This window comes from Microtus ochrogaster, linkage group LG5 (assembly GCF_000317375.1).
Source record: "Microtus ochrogaster isolate Prairie Vole_2 linkage group LG5, MicOch1.0, whole genome shotgun sequence".
Lineage (NCBI taxonomy): Eukaryota > Metazoa > Chordata > Mammalia > Rodentia > Cricetidae > Microtus > Microtus ochrogaster.
Window position 1 is genome coordinate 66,164,510 of NC_022031.1, and position 23,592 is coordinate 66,188,101.

At 40.2% G+C, this 23,592-nt stretch overlaps 1 protein-coding gene across 3 annotated transcripts in view; it reads right to left on the minus strand.

Moving 5' to 3' along the window:
* Positions 1-4,353: 4,353 nt before the first annotated feature.
* Positions 4,354-23,592, minus strand: part of Cpne3 (copine 3) — a 48,476-nt gene continuing 29,237 nt past the window's right edge. For all 3 annotated transcript variants that reach the window (XM_005362343.3, XM_026786702.1, XM_026786701.1), the window contains 9 exons: positions 22,820-22,918; positions 21,447-21,533; positions 19,279-19,338; positions 18,649-18,782; positions 14,583-14,637; positions 12,918-12,969; positions 11,461-11,594; positions 10,254-10,490; positions 4,354-8,414 (listed from right to left, as the gene is read on the minus strand). In XM_005362343.3, the coding sequence (XP_005362400.1) occupies positions 8,304-8,414; positions 10,254-10,490; positions 11,461-11,594; positions 12,918-12,969; positions 14,583-14,637; positions 18,649-18,782; positions 19,279-19,338; positions 21,447-21,533; positions 22,820-22,918 (969 nt within the window). In that variant the 3' untranslated portion in view covers positions 4,354-8,303. The remainder of the gene's footprint in view (positions 8,415-10,253; positions 10,491-11,460; positions 11,595-12,917; positions 12,970-14,582; positions 14,638-18,648; positions 18,783-19,278; positions 19,339-21,446; positions 21,534-22,819; positions 22,919-23,592) is intronic.

Sequence of the window (23,592 nt, forward strand, 5' to 3'; positions counted from 1 at the left end):
TTGGGTTCAAATAGTGATCAAGCTTGCTGTGCTATGACTTGTTTTGGCTTTTCCCACAAAAAGGAACAAATCATAGATTTAAGCAAAAAAACAGGACTATATGAAAGACCTAATACAGTTTTTAAATGTCACATTTTTAAAGAGTATTTAGTTATAAAACAATGACTGTTGCAGCACACACTCATCTCTTATCCTAGCAATAGTGAATCTATTTGACTTTGGTGCTGGAAACTCTCTGTAAGCCTTTCTTGTTGTAACTACACTACAGCACCCAATGTAAACTTCCAATCTGAGATGAAATGTCAAACACCCATGCAGCTCTCTTAACTTTCCCATTGCCTTCAGTGTCCCTATACTAAGAATTTGATACCTTGTGCAGAGAAAGAGGTTATTTTTTTCTATCAGGGAAGGTCATCCTCTTCTACCAAAGGCACAGCTTCAGGAGGGATATGCATGGAATGGTGAGGGGGGGGGAATGGGATATTTGCCTATCCAGTAATCATTGGGGTGACAGGTGTCACAGTCAGATAACCTTCATATTAGGCTCCTTGTACTGAATAAAAAAGATGCTCATATTTTAAGTTGTGAGAGTTTCTGAAAACAATTAACTCCTAACATTGTTTATGCTTTCACAAATCATCTCCATTTTCATATTAGATCATAGGCTTTGAAGATAATTATATTTCTTACTTTAAAAATGCTTTTCTTAATGGCCAGTAGCAAGCGACTCAGTAACTACCTATGCAAGAAGAAAATGAATACGTTTTATAGGATGGTGAAATAAGAAAGCCCCCCACACACACACACACACATACATACACATACATGCTTGGTCTTCAGTTGGTGAAGAATTAGGAGGTACGGTCTTGTTGGAGGTATGTCATTGGGGTCTGGATTTTGAGTTTCAAAAATCCATGCCATTTTTGCGCTCTCTCTCTCTCTCTCTCTCTCTCTCTCTCTCTCTCTCTCTCTTTCTGCCTTATGTCTGTGGATCAGGATGTAGGCTGCCAGCTACTACCCAGTGCCATGCCAAGTCTGCTTCCATCATAGACTCTAACCCTCTGGAACCATGAGCCTTAACATTTTCTTAAATAGATTTCCGTGATCATGATGTCTCTTAGCAGATATAGAAAAGTAACTAAGACAGGTGTGGTGATTGAAGAAAACAGAATATTTCCTAACCATTCTTCCTGAGAGCCCCTCAGGGCTCCCTAAGTCTTAGCATGAGGACCAGAGCTGTTCCTAAACCTGGTGCCTTGTGAGTCTGCTAATGAATCAAAGATTCAACTCTCCTAGCTCAAGCTGTACAAAGTCAAAATTCAGCTTGAAATGTCTTACCCATCATTTCTTCAGGAGACAAAATAGCTAAGCAAGTCTCCAGGGTAATTTGTAAACTCTTGTGATTTTTCTGGGGAATTTGGCAAAACATAGTCATGATTAGTGACAAGTGACAAGTGTGATGATCTTGTCATTCGCAAGACTGGCAGATCTAGAGATCTGTGTAATTACCAGGACTGTGCCAGCCTCTGAACCACTGAAGACTGATGAGATGGGCCCAACTCATGATCTGGTTACAGAAGCAGACTCTTAGCCAGACAGAGTCTGGAAACAGCTGAGTCACACGAGGCGATACCGCCAACTCCCTGGCTTGAGAGGCACTGTGGCCAGAATTGAGTTTGGTGACAGCATTCTCTGAGACCCTTCAGTTTATGTTAAGGAGGAAAATGCAAAGCCCTTTAAGTCTTTGAAAATTTCAAATACATCTCACCTGAAACCTATTCAACATTATCCTTCCCCTAAGACTGAGTGCTGCTGTGGCCCAGAAAGGCCCCCAGGATGAAACCTCACCAGTGGTTTGTCTTAGTTGGGGTTTCTATTGCTGTGAAGAGACATAGGACCACGGCAACTCTAGGAAAACATTTAACTGGGGTGGCTCACTTACATTTCAGAGATTCAGTCCATTATCATCATGGTGGAACATGGCAGCGTGAAGGCAGACATAGTACTGGAGAAATAGCTGAGAGTCCTACATCTTGCGGCCAGTAGTTAGTGGCCTGAGTGTCACACAGAACGTGAGCATAGGAGACCTCAAAGCCCACACCCACACTGACACACTTCCTCCTGTAGGGATAAGTCCCGCCCCTTAGGGGGCGTGTTCGCCTCGGGCTAATGTTTGCATATAAATTTGGCAAGCATGCTCCCAGCCACTGCTTCTGCTTTCCTGGTCTCCGCGGGAACGGTGGTTCTGTAAGTCTATTAAAGCTAATATATATATATATATATATATATATATTTACAATCTGTCTGCATTCATTTACACTGTTACATTTTGGCGCCCAACATGGGGCGCCATTTGTAGTAATAGGAGTGGCAGGGCTGCGTCCCCAGCACCCCAGCCGCTTGGCTAGCTTATGCCCCAAAATAATTACACACTGTATTCTTTTAAAACACTGCTTGGCCCTTTAGCTCTAGCCCTTACTGGCTAATTCTGATATCCCAATCAACCCATCTCTAATAATCTGTGAGCACCGGTCTTACTGGGAAGATTCTAGCCTACATCCATCCTGGGTCGGAGCTTCATCGCGTGTGCCTCAAAGAGCAGAGCTCTCGCCTCTGCCCGCAAGAGTGGAGCATCGTGTCTCTCTGAGGCGTCTGCCCCAGAGAGGAGAGTGTCGAGTCTCTGAGCTCACTTCCTCTTCCTCCCAGCATTCTGTTCTGTTTACTCCTCCCACCTATGTTTTAACGTATGAGACCAAGCAGTTTCTTTATTGCTTAAACCAATGAAATCAACAGATTACTATATGACACTCCCACATCATCCTCCAACAAGGCCGGCCACACCTGTTTCAATAAGACCACTGATCCTAGCAGTGCCATTCCCTATGAGTTTATGAGGTCAACTTCATTCAAAACCAATACATTTCACTCCCTGGCCCCATAACTTATAACAATACCATGATGTAAAATGTATTTAGTCCAACTTCAAAAGTCCCCATAGTCTAATATTAGAGTCTCTACAATGTTTGAAAGTCTCTTCTGAGAATCATGCAGTCTCTTAACTTACCATTCCAAAATGTAGAGAAGGGAGCATAGTGACGAAATGCTGAACCAAAGCAACACTGGAAACCAGACGGGCTAACTCCAAACTCCATCTCCATATCTGATATCAAAATGCTTTTCAGAACTTTTCTTTCACTTTTGGTGACTGCAGCACACTTCTTTTTCCTGGACTGGTTCCACTCCATGTTAGCAATTTTCTTCAGCGGATATGCCATGGCTCTGGTGTCTTGGGGTCTCTAAGGCAATCCAGGCTTCACCTTCACAACTTCACATAATGACCTCTAGACCTCCATTCAAGAAAACATTTAGTTGGGGTGGCTTACAGTTTCAGAGGTTTAGTCCATATAGTGGTTTGAAAGGAAATGGCCTCCAAGGGAGTGGCACTATTAGGACGTTTGATTTTATTTAACACTCTCAGAATAATCATAGTATTGCATGCAGATCAAGAAGCAGCACTCTCAGCTCCTTTTCCCATACCCTGTCTGCCTGCATGCTGCCAAGCCCCACCATGGTAATGAACTAAAACTCTGAAACTGTAAGATACTCCAGTGAAATGTTTTCCATTATAAGAGCTGCTGTAGTCATGGTCCCTTCACAGCAACAGAAACCCTAAGGTAGCTTCATATCTGATGTTTAACCTTTATTAGTTCCCATTCAGTTCTCAGTTTATTCAGTTATCAGTGCTTCCATCACAGGCACAGGTCAGTCACCGCAGAAGTGGGTTCCCGAGGCAAAGGATAAGCTCTTCCTCTCACGTATTCTCTGCCCTTCCACTACACTATGAAACAGCAGAGGCTCCCTTTAGATGCCTGCATCATGCTCTTGAACTTTTGCAGCTGGGTTATTTATAAATTACTCAGTCTATGTAGTTTTTAATGGCACCCAAAATTAAACTAATTTTCTATTTATTTCTAATTTTTCTATTATTTTTCTTGTGTATGGTACACGAGTGTGAGAGTGTGTGCAGGATGCACAGGCCAGAGGGCACTGAGTGTTCCCTTCTGCTCTCTGTCTTATTCCATCAAGTAAGGCCTCTCACTGAACATGGAGCTTGCCAGTTCTCAGCTAGGCTAATAGCCAACAACTCCCAGAAATCCTTTATCTGTTCCCTCCAGTGCTAAGGTTAGGTCCGCGTGCCTATGCATGGCTTATTATAGGGGGTCTAGGGATCTGAACTCAGATCCTCAAACTTATGTAGCAAGTGGCCTTATCCACTGAGCCATATCCCCCAGTTCCATTTTCTATTATTTTGGTAAGATGTAGAGAAATAAAAATGACAACAACACAGCCCTGTTACATCAAGAAGTAACTTTATCCAAAGGGAATTCACACAGAAGATACATGTGGCATGAATTCATGTACGGTAAGTTACGGACATACTGTGACATCCACAGCAACACAACTGCTCACAATTTTCACCCAGCTGCTAACTTACCTTACATCACCTTCATGAAAAATAGACTAGAGAGCATTCTTGAAGATGGCTTTCTAGGAAACACACGAAAGGGGCAAAGCAAGTCAGAATGCAGCACAGGCAGCAATGAGGCCCCGAATCTATTAATGACCTTTAAAAAAAATTGATGAGGTGACTAGACCAGTGGGAACACTAGTTCTGAAGATATGCACGTGAGAAATCATGATCGTATACATACGTGTTACAAAGAAACGAAAGTCAATTTGGAGATTTTCATTTTAAAAATGAATGGCATTTGTTCACATAGTGGCACAACAGGGAAAATAAATATTTGATTACAGAAAACATTAAATAGCATGAAATGAATTTGAGTGCTGAAACTAAGAGTTTTATAAGAGATAATTTAGATGTTGTAAATGCTTTTATTTCACACTGCAGTAACGTATGGATTACTTTAACTCTTATAATCACAACTCTTATAAATAACAAATCTATAAAAACCCAATCATGATGAGTCATTTAAAGAAAAAGTATTTTAAAAGGAAACAATTCTGGTAAGCCAGAATATAAAACTGCTAAGAACCAAACGGCAGGAAGATGGCTGCCAGATGCCCAATGCAAACATGAAGAAAGGACTGCGGTTCTGAGCACCCTCTGGGGCTTAGCAAGCTCAGTGAGCCCTGCTTCAGAGCCAGAGAAGGCCCTCTGTTACTGTATAACATACACTGAGAATCTGTAAGACATTTCTGTGCTGGTTCCCTCTGTATGCAAAAGAAAGTCCTAAAAACCACAGTGATGTCTTTCCAAGCACAGAGAACTGAGACATGTAAAACAATAATGGTTTCAAAATAAAGAAAAGAAAGGAAATCAGTCTTCGCCTTCTCTATTGAATCATGCTGTGGAGCCCAGGGTCATGGCCCCATAAGCAGTCATGTAGACTGAAAACCTGACAACAGTAAAAGGTTTCTAATGTCTAATACACAGTGGCCAAAAATTAATTCAAAACCAAATGTGTAATGAATCTGAGGTGTTTCTGGGCTTCCCCCTATATCACTCAACTTCACTGCAGCCTTGGTTCTGAGACACACCTGATGCACTTCCTGTCATGCCATGCAACAACAATAAACCCTGTCTGAATACCTCAGCTCGATACAGGTTACTTCATGTATTATGAGTTATAGTCATTTCACTGTACAAACTAAGCTTCCTGAAGCATAAATGCTTCGTTATAGAAAACAAAGACTTCAATACCCTCTGCTATTCTGAATCAAGTCAGTAATTAAGTCAGAATCTCTAGACTGTATTGTGTTAGGAAGTTTGATTTTAAAAATTGTAGGCTTCAACTTCATTCAAAAATTTTAAATAAGTTTTGGCTTTGGATAGGGACAGAACTTCTAAAATCTTTAACAGCCCTAAACATATTTATGACATTTTGTACTATGTATTTAAGTGAAAGCATTGACAATGAGAAAAACAAAATATCAACCAAGTCTGAAGCACATCAAAGATGCTTAGTTGAGATCTAATTCTTATGTTAAAAAAAAGGATATCCACCTTATAAGTAGGCAAATATGTCTTCCTCTTTAATATGTGGTAAAATTGTAAATCTAATAAAAATTGTGCTAAATAAAGATGTTTCTGTGCTCTGTGTGAATGTGCAGGTGCACACCGAGGACAGAGGAAGACATCAGGTCCCCTGAAGCTGGAGTCACGGGCAACTGTGAGCTGATGTAGGCTCTTGGAACCAAATTCAGGTCTTTTGCAAGAACAATATATGCTCTGAACCCTGAGCCATCTGTCCAGATCCCTAAAATAAATTTTATTTGATTTACTTACAATGTTTGATTTGTATTACCTATTTTAAATGCTTATAAAACTGGGGTTGCATAAACATGCCTTGAGTGAAAGGATGCAAAGTAAAAATAAATTGAAGAAGCCCTGTTATAAAGGTGCACTGCCTCAGGTTAACAGCACGTAAGAAGATGGCAGGCACCCAGGTGAGAAGGAGACAACCTTCACTGGGCTATGCAAACAAGACAGGTAGATCTGCTCTGAGCCAGATCTCAGCAGTAAGTGTTTTCTGAGAAGCCTGCAGAGACCGAAGACAAAGGCAGCAGTAGAGGAGCTCAGTAACACTGACTAGTGTTAGACATCCACTTAAGAATATCTGACGAATGCACAATTCTAAATGTTAAATTGTTAGTGATGATTGGCCACCGCATAGACGGCAAAAGTATTTGGCATCCAGATTTCAGACAAATGTTACAGAATCTATTCCAAAAATGTGGTGCTCATTTTTGAAATTTCAAAGGGTAAAGTTGAGGTAATTCTAGTCTTCAAAACAAGCAGACTAAGTCCACACTATCTAAATGTAGCAGTTGAAAAAGTTTCAAAAAATTATTTGTATGTGGTTTTTTTTTCTTTTAAATGTATCAGGTTGTATGCTTAACAGAACACATTCTAGACTTAGGAAATAGTACATTATTGAAATGAAAAATGGAATTTTGATTAATAAATAACTGGAACTACATGTTTAAAGAAAACAAAAATATCATTTTTAAAAGGCAAAAATTTCTAAATAAATCTATAAAAATCAATGTGCAGGTGCATAGCAAGAAAAGAATAAAAATGATCTCTAACAATTATGCCATTAGAAAAATTGGATGATTTCTCAATTATTTACTTTTCTTTGTTACTTTGAAACATACTCTGTGTAGCTGGCTGACCTGGAACTTACTACGTATGCGGGTTGTCTTCTGATGACCCTCCAGCTTCTACCTCTCAAGTACTGGGATGAAGTGTCATCATGCCAAGTCTACAATAGTTAATTTTTATCTTAAATGTTTGGTCCTCTCAGCTTTAATGGACAAAACAATCCAAATCACTTCGCAAACTTACACTGATCTAAGTTATATCAATTCTGGGATGACCTACCATTTGTACTTCAACAGAAGCTCAGGTGTCTTGTTTACTCAGTAAAAGAAAGGCCAAATCTGACCATATTGTGAGCAATAGTTCACAATGAAAAGAGATTTCAAAAGGCAAAACTGTCTTGTCTACAAGAATTTTCCCCCTGGTTGATTGTACATTTTAAAAACTGACAGGCCAGGCAGTGGTGGTGCACACCTTTAATCCCAGCACTTGGGAGGCAGAGCAGGTGGATCTCAGTTCAATGCCAGCCTGGTCTACAGAGTTTCAGGACTGGCTTCAAAGCTACACAAAGAAACCCTGCCTTGGAAACAAACAAACAAACACAAAACAATACAAAACAAAAAACTGAGTAAGTCCCTTGCTTTTTATGAAGACCTAAGTGAAAATAGTTTTGTATAATGCATAATGCATCATTGCAGCATGAAGAGGGGCAAAATACAGAGTAACAGATACAAATTCAGCACTATTTGTCTTAAGGAGCTCTCTCAGTCACGAGTACAGAGTATATTTACTATAAACAATATAGCAACCTGCAAACCACATCATCTTGTAATTCCTCATTTGCTCTGACTACATTTTAAAATGGAATTTTCATTATAGACAGTAGACAACAAACCAACAAATTCCCACTTTTCCCACATTAAATACAATTCCAAATAGCACTCTTAGAATTTCTATAAATCACTAACAATCACTGAATTTACTAAGCAGAGATAGACTTGCTCTTGTCCTCTTCAAAAAGTATAAAATGTATGTTTTAAACAGATAAAATATGTACAAAAAGTTGGGTTTCTATCAGGAACACTGTGGGTGAAAAGCACATAAGGTAGATAAATCATTCTGCATAAGAGATGGCATTGCTCCACACAGCTTAGGAATCCTGGAGGTGTCCTGGCTCCTACTTCACAGCGGGGTTTTTGGGAGGAAGGAGTTTGTATGTGTTGAAGTAGCCCACCACCTGCTGGGGAATCTCTGCCAAGACACACTGAGCAAGTGCTTCTTTTGGAGCCTTGAGGAAAAACAGTCACAGTTACTATTACCAAATAGAGATTTGCTGGCTTGCATAGTTGTCTCTGTAGCTCAAGCTGGCCTTGAACTCACTAGGTAGTCAGATATGACCCGGAACTCTCTCCATCCTTCTTACCCTACCTACCAAGTGTTGAAATTGCAGGTATACACAACCATTTTGGTTGATAGTCTGGCTGTTTGATAAAAGACAAGAGATAACTCAGCAGTCATTAAAAAGTAGTAATTCCCAGCCTCTAGGTTTGTGCCTTAGGAACAGTCCACATAATATAGGAAAAGTAATTCATGGTATTTATAATTGCCATCATTATCAGTGTTAATATGTGTCAAGTTCTTGGGTGCCAGCCATTTCATATTTAATAAGTCTGCTGTTGTTATGCCTCTTACTTTTTGAGGCAGGGTCTTACTATGTAGCCTAACCTGGCTTGGAAAACACTGTGTAGAGCAGGTTGGCCTTGAACCTGAGATGGCCTGCTTCAGCCTTCTGAGTGACCTTGATATATTTCCTGCCTCTGTTTGCTGAGTGCTGACACTATAGGTGTGTGCTTAGATGCACAGCCTATTTTTTGTAATGTATCCTTAGCTTTTCCTTTTTAAGAAAGCCACATTAAAAGGTTGTTCTAGAGCTGGGCAGTGGTGGCACAGGCCTTTAATTCCAGCACTCAGGAGGCAGAGGCAGGCAAATCTCTGTGAGTTCGAGGCCAGCCTGGTCTACAAGAGCTAGTTCCAGGACAGGCTCCAAAGCTACAGAAAATCTTTCTCTTGGAAAACCAAACCAAAGCAAACAAAAACCACACTGCTCTACTTGTGCCTACAGACTTTATGTTAGTCACACAAAGAGTTTATTATTCTCATGACTACTAAATGCAACCCCCATTTTAATTACCTATTAGCTTGAGTAATAGCATAAACTGATTTTAAAAGGTGTTCAAAGTATTAGTCACCATTCTGAAATGAGCATGTAAAAATCTAATGCACAATGCTATATGAAACACAGTCTGTGACTACAGGAGTGACATAAACACAATGATTCTAAATGCTTCTTTTCCCAAACAACCCCTTCATGGAAGGCCTTCATATCAGCATTTGTAAAAGCACCGGATATTGTTTATAAAGTCTGTTCATAAGTATCCCATGCTATGGATATACCATAGTTTTCTTCATCATTTACCTGTTGAAGGATATCTGGGTTGTTCTCAGATTTAATCTATTATGAATAAAGCTGCTAAAACATTCACATATGGGTTTTTGTTTTTGTTTTTTAAATATGTGGATATAAGACTGTATTTCATGTAGCACTATACATTAAATCCTTACATGTTCTTCTCAAAATGGTCAGCCTGATCTACACTGAGAGAGAAGGCAGAGTCACAAGACGCCATGTAGCTGCTGAACGAGACAGATGCTGGACACTTACAAGTGCCTCGTGCTGATACACAGATTAATAGAAATGGGATAATTTAAGATGTAAGAGTTAGTTAATAAGAAGCCTGAGCTAATAGCCAAGCAGTTGTAATTAATATAGTTTCTGTGTGATTATTTGGGTCTAGGCAGCTGGAAAATGAACAAGCAGTCTCTGAGCCAAAGGAAATTTTTCCTTCTACAAGGTGTCTTTGCCAGACAATTTTTCACAGCCATGAGGAAAGTGATGACTACAAAGTAACAAAAAATCTTAAAATGTTTATAACAATATTATTTGAAGTTTATCATTCTGTTATTATTATATCAAAAGCACAAAGGATAAAAAAATGCCCAACCAAATCAAACCTCTCACATGCAAAAGCAAAGGCATCCTGTTTAAGCCAGAAAGAATGGTACTCACATTCTGGAACTGTCTGAAAGGCACGAACTGAACAATATCTCTTATGGCCACCTCTCCTGATGGGGAACGGAGACTCCCCCCATCACCATCCAGAAACTCCATGGCACTAAAGTCGGCTCCCCCAACTCCCACGATGATGATAGACATGGGCAGCTTGGAAGCGTTGACGATAGCGTGTCTAGTTTCATCAAGGTCTGTGATCACACCATCCGTGATGATCAAGAGCACAAAGTATTGCTGCCAGAAAGGAAAACATGTTCCCTGAGCAGGTGAAGGTCACACAGTGAAGGACTGACCTAGGGTAGTAAGTCAAGTGCTTCACTCAGGTCATTGCCAGTGTGTTTCTGGGCTATCAACTGCATAACAGAGCCTGCAATTCTCTGATGACAAGGACCAACTCTAGATTCATTAGAAATGCAACACATCACAGAATAGGTTGAAAAAAAAATACACAGAAGACCTCTAAATGTCAAAGACAAACCTTTCAAGTAAGCAGAATAAACACTCATTAAACATGTCAAAGACTGGAACAAGGGAGCAATGAGAACTCCACTCTCAACAGATCCCAAACTGCCAAAGAAGGGTTATCTGCCCAGCTAAAATACACCCTTTAAAAAAATTTTGGTTTTTTGATGAAACTTTCCAGAGTAGTAAACTGTCACATAAAGATGTAGGGCAGGAATAAGATTTATGATAGTAACTTATAGTATGGGAGTGTTCTCTCTGACCCAGGCACTGTTTGCATTTTACATGAATTATCTTGTTTAACTTTTCAACACCTACACAATGGGGCTCCCTACAATCTCTGCCCCTAATTTTAAATATACTACAACTTGAGAGATTTGATAACCAACATCTGACTGGTAACGGTCAGCCAATTCAAACCTTTGCATTACAGTAAGTGATGCAATACCAACAACTGATGTACTCAAAGGCCTTCACATGAAGTGTTTTCTAAAAGTTAATAGCCCCCTTTTTTTGTAGAATCTAGTAAATTACTTCCGAAGCCAGAGAAAAGACTCAAAAATGTAAACATTATTTTGTTCTATTGATCATTAATAGCAACAGATACCTCTCCCAAACCAATGCTAATTATATCATTACTCCTTACTCTTGACTTATTATCCTGGCAAATTTAATAAACAGTATGGCAACCAGGAAGAAGTACCAACCACACCCTTCCTGTTTCTGAGCCTAGAGCACTTACAGATGCTGTCTGCTGCTGTGTGGCTGCAGCTGCAAACCTGGCCACATGATTTATAATTGGAGAAAAATTAGTTGGTCCATAGAGTTTTATCTGAGGAAGACAGGTCCGATAAGCTTCTATAATGCCTTGGATTCCTAGATCAAAAAAAGTAGTATTAAAAATCCTCAAATATAATTTGTTAACCCACAGTACTGGGAAGCACAACTATATACATATTAGCAAAGTTCTATAAAAGTATAAGGTTATAAGGCTAACTAATTCTAATTAACTAGGTGATACAAGTAAGGGTCAGGCTTGGTATAATAGACAGCATTAGTTTAATATTCACATAGGCTGTTTTCTGCATCATTTTCTGTAGAAACTGTAAAATTTAAGAGTTTCAAGAAACTCCTTTTGGTCATATTGAATTTAGAAGCAAGTAGCCTTGAGCAACCTGTGAGAACAATTCACACTGAGATGTGATTTTACAGTGATAAACTGATAGTCTAACAGTAGTAACAATAATATTAACCACAGCTGGCAACATCACTAACTGCAATGGAATACACCGTAGAAAAACTGAGCATATAATTCCAGCAACAATAGCTGTGGTGATTTAAATAAGAATGACCCCCATAGGTCAGAGATGAATGCTTGGTCACCAGGGAGTGGCATTATCTGAAGGAATTAGGTGTGGCCTTGTGGGAGGAAGTGCATCACTGGGGTGGGGTTTGAGGTTTCAGAAGCCCATGTTAAGTTCAGAGTCTCTCTCTTCTCAATGTCTTCTTGCATACCACCATGCTCCCCACCTTGAGGATAATGAACTAAACTCTGAAACTCGCTTTCTTTTGTAAAAGTTGCCATGGTCGTGGTGCCTCTTCACAGCAACAGAACACTGACAACGACAGAAGTATTTTCTCCATTTGTATTATTATGCTTGCTTTGTATCATGAAGGTTTTTAGCAATTTACTCTCTTCACAAAGCCTTAAACTACTCAGCTAAAACTGAATTATACTTAAATACTTCCTTGCATTAAAGCAATAAGTGAAATGTTATTTCTAGGCAAATAGGCTAATGATGTCTTTAGAAAAATAGAATTTAACTTTGGTGTCTTAAAGCCTTACTTTTTCTATGTTGCGTATCTTTGATCTACAACCAAATTGGTTGTTTTTTTTCAGACTATGAACTTAAAGTGAAAACGTTATTTGCTTGATGAGCAGACCAAGGATGAGTTCACACTATTTATAGAGCATAAAACATCTAAAAGGAGTTGTCAGATGACATAGGTATATTTAGTATATTCTAAAAATAACTCCAATTTCAGATAAGCATCAATGCGAGGTGATTTTCTACCAAACAAAACAGAAATGTGTCACAACCTGAAATTTAGAGATGAAATATGAGTAGCTCTAACCTGCAAGGAAAAGATAAGAATGAATGAGGTGGTCTTCATGTTTAACTTTTTGGCTTTACTTACCATTACAATAGGGATTTGATGGGTTAAAGTTCATTGGAAATTCATGCGACACCTGTCAAAAGAAAAAAAGGTTGCTGAGGCCTGTTTGCTAGTCCAGAATAAAGTTTTAGAAGGAGATTGCCTGCCAGCTCAATCCTTTCCAGGCCTGAGCCAGTGAAGGACACAGATGGCTCCACCCCCAGACTTCTTGGTCTGGAGGGCACTATCAGCCAAGAGCCTACCCAATGCCTCTGGCACCTGGCAGTCTGGCCCCATCATACCAAGCACTGCCCAAGGTTTCTAGGCCCAGGTATGCAAGAGAAAAGCAACAGCTCCACACCATGCCTTGCAGCTGAGGCAGGCAGGACTCAACCATGAGCCACCTGTGACCCAACCAACAGCTATAATGCCAGCGTGGTTGGGCACCACCATGGTAAGCAAGTACAGGGTGGGGGAGGGAAAGAGAGCACTCACTAGAGAAGGGAGAGAGGCAAAACCGTTCATGGGCTGTGGAGAGAGGCAGATCTGAAGACGTGAGGTTGGTGAGGAACAGGCTGACATGAATGCCCTGCCAGCCACCCAAGTCCAAGGTGATATCCCAGCCTGGGCCAGGACGCCAAGGGCCAGGTCTTTGTCTGAGGACCTGAAACAGTCAACAGTGACTGAGGTGATGTCTATGGCTTCTGTTGCCACTGACGGCTATGCAGAACCCTGTGGTGCGGGCCACCACCATGTTGGTTGTCAGAGGGCCATACTGCTGCAGGGGCCAAGTCAATCTGGGTGGCCTGCATTCCCACCTGGGGCCATGGTGATATCATGGTTCCTGCTGAGAACCATGTCTGGGTCTTTGACCCTACCACAGCCAAGATCTGAGTTGATGTCCCTGGCCTGTGATGCAGAAGTGGGGAGGTGCAAATGCCCAGTGACTAGGTTGCAACTTATAACCTAGCTGTTGTTTGAGGGCTGTGCTGCCACCAGGGCCAAGACAATTGGAGTGGCCAGTGCCTCGTCTGAGCAAAACAGTAGAGCTGGCCCTAGTGGTATGAGTGTGGTGACCTGGACCTGAGGCCCTGAGAATAGAATTGGCCCTGCTCCTTGCTGCAGACCACAGTGGGTGAACTAGCTTGGGCAATGCTGGACAGCTTGCCTGGGTAATGATGATGAGGGAAAGCTGGAGGGCTGACCAACCCAGCTACCACCCAGGCCCAGAACCAGGACTGTGAGTTGGCCCATCCCAATCTCATCGCAGGTGAAGAGGATGAACCTATAGATCCAAAACAGCAGGATCTTGACAACACAGGACAACAATGGGATATCCAAGAGGAGCCCTAATGAGAGCCCATTATTGGTGGTGTAGCAGAAGTCAGAGGTCTTGAGCTTGACCAATGACTCTGGCAATGAACCCTGGCAAGTAAAGATGAAGGGACTAAAGGGTGAACTGTGAACTCAACAGGCCACACTACAGCTTCCATGACAGGATTCTCCTCTTTTTGTTATTGTTGTTTGGTTTGGTTTTGGCTTTTCTTTTAAATCTGGTTTTGTTTTGTTTTTTTTTTGGGGGGGGGGGGGGGGATTGCAAGGGCAGAGGGCAGATGTGAGGGTACAGGAGATTAGTGGGATTGGAATGCATAATGTGAAATCTACAATGGATCAATGAAAGTTAAAAAAAAGGGGGGGAGGGATTACCTGCCACTGAGGAGGCACCTGAGCTCCAAAGCCGAAAGCTGGAAACATCTTATCACTAAAAAAGAAAAAGAAAACAAGTCCAATAATTTTAGATATAATATATATTCATTCATATTTGTGAGCTTAGATTTAAAAAAATCCAAAGCCATAAAAATTATAAACAAAAAATTACCTAGCACTTTCTTTACTAATGCCAATGCTAACACTGGAAAACACTCTAAATGTTTTTCTGTGCACTAAAGGAAGAAATATCTATACAGGTTTTTTGGTATGTGTGACATGCATGTGTGATATATACCTGAGTGTGTTCCTCTATCACTCTCTACCTTAATGCCTTGAGAGAAGCATAAATTACAATTTATGGGGCAAGGGATAGCTCAGTAGTTAAGTGCACTTGTTCTTGATGATGGGTTTATTTTCCAGCACCTGCAAGTACAGTTCAGGAGATCCAATACCTCTGCTGACATCCACAGGCTCCTGCACACATGTGGTGTATGTACATGCACTCACGCACACGTATGCACATTAAGTAAATAAATAAAGTATGTCTCATAACCCACTACTTTCCATTTAAACCTCATGTATTATTTCACTGAACAAGTATGAAAAGCCAAAACCAACCAAACAAATAAACAAACAAAACCACATCTTTTTTTCTTTTTTTTGCTTTTTCAAGACAGGGTTTCTCTGTGGCTTTGGAGCCTGTCCTGGAACTAGCTCTGTAGACCAGGCTGGTCTCGAACTCACAGAGATCCACCGGCCTCTGCCTCCCGAGTGCTGGGATTAAAGGCGTGCGCCACCATCGAGGACTGTTTGGTGAAAAAAAAAAAAAAAAAAAAGGGCCTCAAATGATGAGGTTATGTGTAGCATTTACTTACGTCATTTCATGTGAATATTCATACAATTGACCATAGAAACATTGTGGGAAATGTCACATATTATAAAACTCTCAAGTTTCTGCAAGAAAACATACGTCCATCTGGAGCCTGCCGTTCATGGACACGGAGTGTGGACCTGAATATAGAACACGTGAGGTGGTACTGACATGTCCAGGATATGGGTATTCCCCCAGAGGCACAGTGAAGGTGGCCAACGTGCCTTACTACAGAACACCACCGAACACAGTTTTCTACTGGAGTGGTCTTTGTGTGCTCACTACTCGTACTTACTACATTTATTTATCTATGTGTGGGGTCACATGCTTGCTACAGCATGTATGTGGAGCACAGAGGGCAACTCAGCTTGTCAGACTCGGCACAGGCACCGTCACCTGCACAACCATCTCACTTGTACTGTTATTAATTCTTAACATTTGAGGCTTATTTTCCATTAAAGATAGAACCCATGTCACGTCAAAAATATCTTTCCTAGTCTATAGCCTGTCTCTAATGTTGTTTAGAAACTTCCATAGATTTTCTTTTTAAATTCTTTTACTAATGAGTCTATGAACACCCAAAGGGGACACTAGCTCCATCTTTATCCCTTCCATCTCCCAACACTGATTATGGGCACAAACAACCATGTTAAGTTTTTGAATGGCTGCTGAGGATCTAACTGAGCCTCTCTTGCTTTCACAGAAATGGTTCTTACCCACTGAGCCATAACCCCACCCTCTTTCATGGATTTTCATATTAGAGAATGTGAACACATACAAATTATTCCAAGATTTCTGCCTGTTGTCTTAGTAGCCAGGTACAATGCAAATTATAAACCGTTTACTTTTGGTATTAGACTTCTCATTACTCTGAAAGGGGCTTTGACGTAGGATATGAAGCAGAAGCAGCTGCTTCCCTCCTTTAATAACAGACACTGGAGGCAGTGACCACACCTACTCTAGGAGCCCGAGATCAGGTGGCCAGATTCCAGCCCAAGGAGTCAAGTAATTTTTTTCAGCAACATCGCATTATACCCCTAGGAGGAAATACACATGCACTCCTGGGCCCCTTTCTTTTCTTCCTACTGTCTAAAGAAGAGCAGAGATCTTGTCACCAGAAACAAAAGCTATAAATTGAGGATGGCAAAGATGTCGGGACAGTCCTGAACTTACTGCTATTCTGTTAGGCTATTTTGTTTAAGAGTATCTGCTTTATGGCATATGTGGCTTATCATATTTTTCAGGTATGAATTGTGGATTCAAATTCAATTCTTTGTTTTTTTTCTTGAGACAGGGTCTCATTATATAACTCAGGCTGGCCTCAAACACACAGAGATCAACCTGCCTCTGCCTCCCCAGTGTTAGGATTAAAGGTGTGACCACTATGTCTGGCTTTAAATTCCACTCTTATGCAATATGTTGCTGTTAGAATCAGCAACATATTCTTACAATATTCTTACTAGATTCACATATGTTACAGGATTATTTCTTACCTACATGCTTGGTTTAGTTGGTCAAGTACAGTTCTATTTTTGAGTTCTGAAATAAATTTTAAAAGTTGTTCGAGCAGGGCTGAAAGATGGCTCAGAGATTAAGAGCACCTATTGCTCTTGCAGAGGGCCATTTGGTTCCCTGTACCTACACGGTGGCTCACAATCTTCATAATGTCACCCTCTTCTGAACTCCATGGGCATCAGGTACACACGTGGTATATATGTACACATACACAGGCAAAACAATCATACACATAAAATTAATACTTTCAAAAGTTAAAAACAAAACTGCTAGAGCAAATTCTTCTTGCCTTTCTCCCTCCTTTCTGTCTTTCCTTTAGAAAAATATCTAGATGATTCTGACTCCTTCTATCTAGAGAATTTTAAGACTCTTTTTGTCAGTATTCTATTGCAGTTCTAATTTAGATTGATTAACTGTGAAAGAACTTTCACTTCATATCATTATCACAGATCTCTTTCTATTTAAATATGGTCTCTTCTTAGTTCTTCAGTTCAATCTTTTAGTTTACCTTACTAAAAATCCAAAATATTTTACAAAATCCTATTCATTTATTATGATTTGTATGGTGACCTTTATTCACTGTAGTTTTTTAGCTAATATAATTTACATCATTAGCTTAATTGGACAATACACTTTTGTTGTGGACGGCTAGTGAGAAGTTGATGTTTTCTTATTCTGCATTTGTCCCTTTTTTTCCTGAACTCTGGATATTTTCTAAATCTTTTAAATTCTGTCATTTAGGTTTTGATTTGTTAATTACATGTTTTTAAGAACTGATGTGTGAAATTACCCTGGTCTGGTGCCCTTTTCAGGAGTGGCTATTAGATGACCCACTGATTGCCATCTATGGCTCATCATCTATTCAGACTAATACAATGGTCTCTGGCACATATTAGCTGTTAAAATAAATCTAGTAGTACCAGTAGTAGTACTAGTAGTCATATAGTTTTATGACTGAGAATTGAACCCAAGATGTTCCACAGGCTAGGTACTGGTTCTACAACTCAAAATATACCCAGGTCTCCAAATCTACTTAAAATCTAAGTACTGAAAATTCATTCAGAATACTCTGCAGCAATTAGGCTAAGATGCTCTTTAGCGTTGCCAAAAGCTCCGACTGAAAAAATACTTCAGCAGAGTGTGGTGATGCACTTCTTTAATTCCAGTTCTTTTAAGATAGAAGTAGACAGATAGACCTCTGTGATTTCAAGTTCAGGCTAGTCTACACACTGAGTTCCAAGCCAGGGAAAGAAGTAGGCCCTTTCTCAGAATGAATGAATGAATGAATAAATAAATAAATAAATAAATAAATAAATATTTTATTACTGAGAGGAACATGTATATATGGTAAGAAACAATTTTTTATTAAAAATTGCATCATCTAGACTTCAATCACATATACAACTTACTCCTCATTAAATCAGGAAATCAGATCAAAGAAATGAGTCTTGTTGACTTCTGTCAACCATAAAATGAAGAAGCTATACACAACACATTATAACTAGTCACAGCAAGAGTGAAGATCAAAGGAAAACACAGAAACAAAAAGACGAGAAAGAAGCTGTTCTATCATCTGCACTGTCCCACCTCTATCAGAACACTAGATGATGGAACAAATCAAAAGTATCCTAAGGAATTATGAAACGTGTACCTGAGTTTTCTCAAAGTTATACTCACGCATCATAATCTTGAATTACCAATCCCACAGACCAGATGGCAGTCAGATACTCATTGACACCATTAGGGCTGATGTAGTGCAGGGAATCTGAAGAACTGGGGTCACCATTGGAACCGGTGAAGTCCACTCCCACCTGCCAAGACAGCAATTCTTACTAAAGAGGGGCAGGGCTACCTGAGCTAGAGGTACAAGAAAACTGCAGAGATAAGGCCCCAAACTATCCCAGAACATCTACTGTCATCTCCTAACAAATTCTCACAGCATTTACACAAACAAGTGAACAGGCCTCATCATGAAAACAACCTGTTCTTTTTTTTCTAGATTGAAGAATCATGAATCATCGCATGCAATGACCCATATTTTACATGTCTGTTTTCTATTCCTTAAATTATTACAGGATAACCACTGGTTTGTGCATATCTGCTTTCTCTAGAGAGGGAGAGATTATTCATCAACTCACCAACTAAGTCAAACTTTCATGATGACCCTAGATGGTCTATGAGGAAAGCATGTTATAAACAGATTATGTAAATTCCATAACAAAGGCAGCTTGGCAGTAAAAGAACACTGCAATACGGGGTGGGGAGGCAATATCTAACAGATTTGCTAGAAAACTCAGTTTTACTTACAGTAAAATTCAGCTGGCACCCTCCCATGACGTAGTCAAGAAATGTGCATTCTACAGTAATCTAGAAACCAAAACACATGTATGTTAAAGCCGAACTTAGTCAGTGGTGGTGCACACCTTTAATCCCAGCACTTGTGAGGCAGAAGTCGGCAGTCATCTGAGTCTGAGGCCAGCCTGGTCTACAAAGCAAGTCTAGGACCATCATGGCTACACCAAGAAACCCTGTCCCAAGAAGCCAAAGAAAAATAACCAGAACTCTCTGACTACACAAGAGAAACAAAAGGTTCCTTGATATATGCATTTCAGAGTTTGTAAGCTGAACAGGACTTGACGCAAATACATGAAATCAACCTCACATCTGAGCACATGGAACTCCTCCCTCAAGTGTCAGGACTTATAAAGACTTTAGTACAATTTAAGCACAGCAGTATTAAGGTTAACATATCAGGGGAAGGGCTCATGATGTCAGGCCCCTCCTGAGAATTCACAAGCTGTTATTAATTGCTGATGGAGCGAGAGGCAGTTTCTTCAGGTGTCACCACTGGTATGCTATTCACATTTCTGTAAATAACCCTAATTAAACTCACTGAGTTACACACAAGGGAGGGGGGTTGTGAAAGTAAAAGAGACTAGTTGGGAGGACAAGAGAGGGTAATGGGGCAAGGTAAATATGAGCAAATTGCATTATATACATTTGGAGAATGTCATAAAAACCCATCATGGTTAACCAATACATGCAAATAAAAAAGGTGCAGCTGCAGAGTGCTTAGTTGTGGAGCTAACCACTGGGCAGAGCTACAAGAGTCCTATCAAAGAGAGGGAGGGGCAATAACATGAGCAAAGGGGCAAGACCAGGATGGGGAAACCCACAGAAAAAGCTGACCTGACTAGTGGAAGCCAAATAACTCCAGACACACAACCTGGAAACCTGCATAAGACCGATCTAGCCCCCTAAAAGAAGGTGACAGTAGGTAGCATGGACAGTTGGTTGGGGTCGCTGGCAGTGGGACCAGAAAGAATCCCTAATGAGTGATCTGGCTTTCTGGAGCCAATTTCCTATGAAGAGAAACCTTGCTCTACCTAGACACGAGAGGGAGGGCCTTGGTCCTGCCTCATTGTGGTGATGTGAAAGAATTCATTGACTCCTCATGGGAAGCCTTACCCTCTCTGAGGAGCAGATGGGGGTGAGGGGAAGTAGAGGGAGCAGGAGGGGAGGGAGGGGAAACTGGGATTAGTATGTATAAGAAGTAAAATACAAAATAATTCACACTGTGACTAAAAGCAAAAAATTAGAATATCAATGGCAAAAGAAGAAATGTAGTCACTGTATTATATAATAAGTCCAATATACTGAAAATTAAAAAAAAACATTTAGTAATAAAGTTTTAAGAGCATTAAAATCAAAAACAAAATATCTGAGCCAGATGGTGGTGGTGCATGCCTTTAATCCCAGCACTTGGGAGGCAGAGGCAGGAGGATCTATCTCTGTGAGTTTGAGGCCACTATAAGAGCTAGTTCCAGGACAGCTAGGGCTGTTACACAGAGAAGAAACCCTGTCTCGAAAAACCAAACTAAAACGAAAGAAAACAAACAAAAATATCCTTTCAGTGGGTAAAACTTGGATTTCCCCACCATTATGACAGCTTATGAAGAAAGTATATCCAGGATAGATACACTAGGTCAGGCCATTTCCAATCTCACATTTCCTAAGATAGCAGAACACCTTTCATTATTTATTCTTTGCTAAAACGTTACCAATGGGCTGGTGCTGAAGAGCACCTGCTGTTCTTGCAGAGGACATGGGTTGGTTCCCAGTACCCACACGGAGGCTCACTACTGTCTGTAATTCTAGATCCCGAATACCTAACACCCTCTTCTGGCTCCACAGATCACTGCACACATGCACATACACCTCACACACAGTACATATACCTACATGCAGGCAAAACACTGATTCATACACACACACACACACACACACACACACACACAAAGTTGTCAAACCTTAGAAGCACAGTTACTAGAAAGATTTATTCTTTCTAATCCTATTCTTTCCCCCAAGATGATCACAAGCTCATGTAATTTCCAGCGTTTACAGTAAGGATTTCTTTGATATGAAACCACACTGGCACAAGAACTCAGAAAGCGAAGTAGTCAAGGACAACTAACCTCACAGTGCTTTACACTGATCACACCTGAATTCTTGTAGCTTTTTTTCTTCTGTCTCTTTTTTTCATTTATGCATTCATATTCAACCTGTAAGAGGAGAAAATGAAATAAAATTTTCACTAGCAATAGCCAAATTACTAAAATGAATTTCACTAAACCTTTTCCCTAAAAGTCAAATCTTAAAAAGAAAAGAAACTAAATTTTAATCTTGTTAGCAACACAAAACAAAAACATGCTTAGGAAAAAAAATGAACAGAATAAAACAGAAAAGCATGAAGCCCAATCCTGTGGCCACAAGAAATTGAACTTCTAATATAAATATACACTTGACAAGAATGGCAGTCTCGTGTGCATGAATCTTGAACCTAAGGTATTTCCTTACCAAAAGATACACACTCCTCACAGCCTGTGCTGGGCTTCTGTTGTCTGTGGAGGTGTAACAGGCCCCCAGACCTTAGCACCACTGATTCCACGATAGAAGTACCATTTAGGCCATAAAACTTAGCAAACAGACAGCACCACCATCCAAAATGAAAACAAAGACCTCATTCATCAAAGTCCATAGTTCTGGGAAAGTCTCTAAATATACTAACCTTGCTTTTAGCTTCTACAGTTCTGCTTCTGACTCACCGCCCTTGTTTACTGGAGTATGTCAACCCTGAACATGGCTTTTGTACTTAAAAGCTCACCCTAAGGAAGGGTCAGTACCACACTTGGATCTCGTAGTCACGGGTCTGCTAACCAATATTTTCTATTGGTTTAAATTCATGTCTGAGTAGTTTTAGCTGGTGGATACCCCACAACAAAAACCTTTCCAGGTTTCAAAATCAATGACTATTCCCCGGTTTACCTAAACTTGCACATCAGTGATTCTTGGGCTTCTCCCTAATTTTCAGTATTTTATACTCTGCAGAGAGGGGTGAAGTTCTTCTATGGAAGAACAGGAAGGGTACACATAGAGATCACAGGACATCTGTCTGGCTTAGCCAGCCATGGGGACTCACACCTACCACTGAGGCTGGTCGTGCACTGTCTTTCCTATGCAGGAATAGCATTGTTTCGCCCAGTACTGGGCTATGATGTTTTCCCTTCCAAGCTACTTCCATTCCCAGAGATACAGACTGTAATAGTCTGCTTTCTTCCCTGTAGTCTGCAGTGCTCACCTAGCGCTGGTCACCAGTACATAGTCTCCACTCAGTAAGACATGTGCCTCATATATGAATTAGGGATGACTACTAAACAAACTTTAAAAATTTTAAGGCTTAATGCAATATAAAATAGAAACATGATAAACTAATTGCTAAGCTAAAGAAAATATAAAACAATAAACAGGTAAACTGCAGCGTTTATGTAATTGCAAAAGTGTAACTTACAGGTGAGTTTCGGGAGGCTTCTTTGAGTTTTGTCATCGTGGTCTGAAATGTTCCAATAAGGTCATGTGATCCATCATTGTCATAATCATAACACTCTACCTGGAATTAAATATAATAAAATATATATTAATCAGCATAATTTTATTAAAAAGTATTGGTTGCAATAAATGTGCCATTTTAATTAAAATAAGGGGAAACCCCTTAATATCAATGTCTAACTGGAGGAACAGGCAGAAACTATCTAGAGTGGTGCTGAAGCATGTTAAAACCAGAGCTATCCAGAGAACAGGACCCAGACAATGAAAGATGAAATCTACAAACACAGACTCCATTTCACACAGGAAGCAGTCATCAGTTCCTCTACTGTACTCTCTGTGGATGCTGGTAGAAGGCTAAGTGCAATTATGTCTAGTCGTTCATTTGCTTTACTTAATTATCACTGTGTATGAGCTAGAAGCCAGTATCCTAGCGGCTAAAAAATGACACAACTAAATCCTAGATAATTTAGAGGATAAACAGTCAATCTTGACTGTCAATCTTGTGGCCACAGGATTGGGCTTCATGCTTTTCTGTTTTATTCTGTACAGGAAATATGCCTGATCAGCTGCAAACCATGGCGGCTGGGTTTGTAATTACAAGTTAGACATGATAGTCAGATTTAGTCTGAAGATTGGAAATCTTACAACACAAAGGAAAACTCTAGCAAAGAGAGCAGTCAATTCACTGAAGTATCCACGCTAGGGCACACTCACTCGGTTCCCATGTAAGGAGAA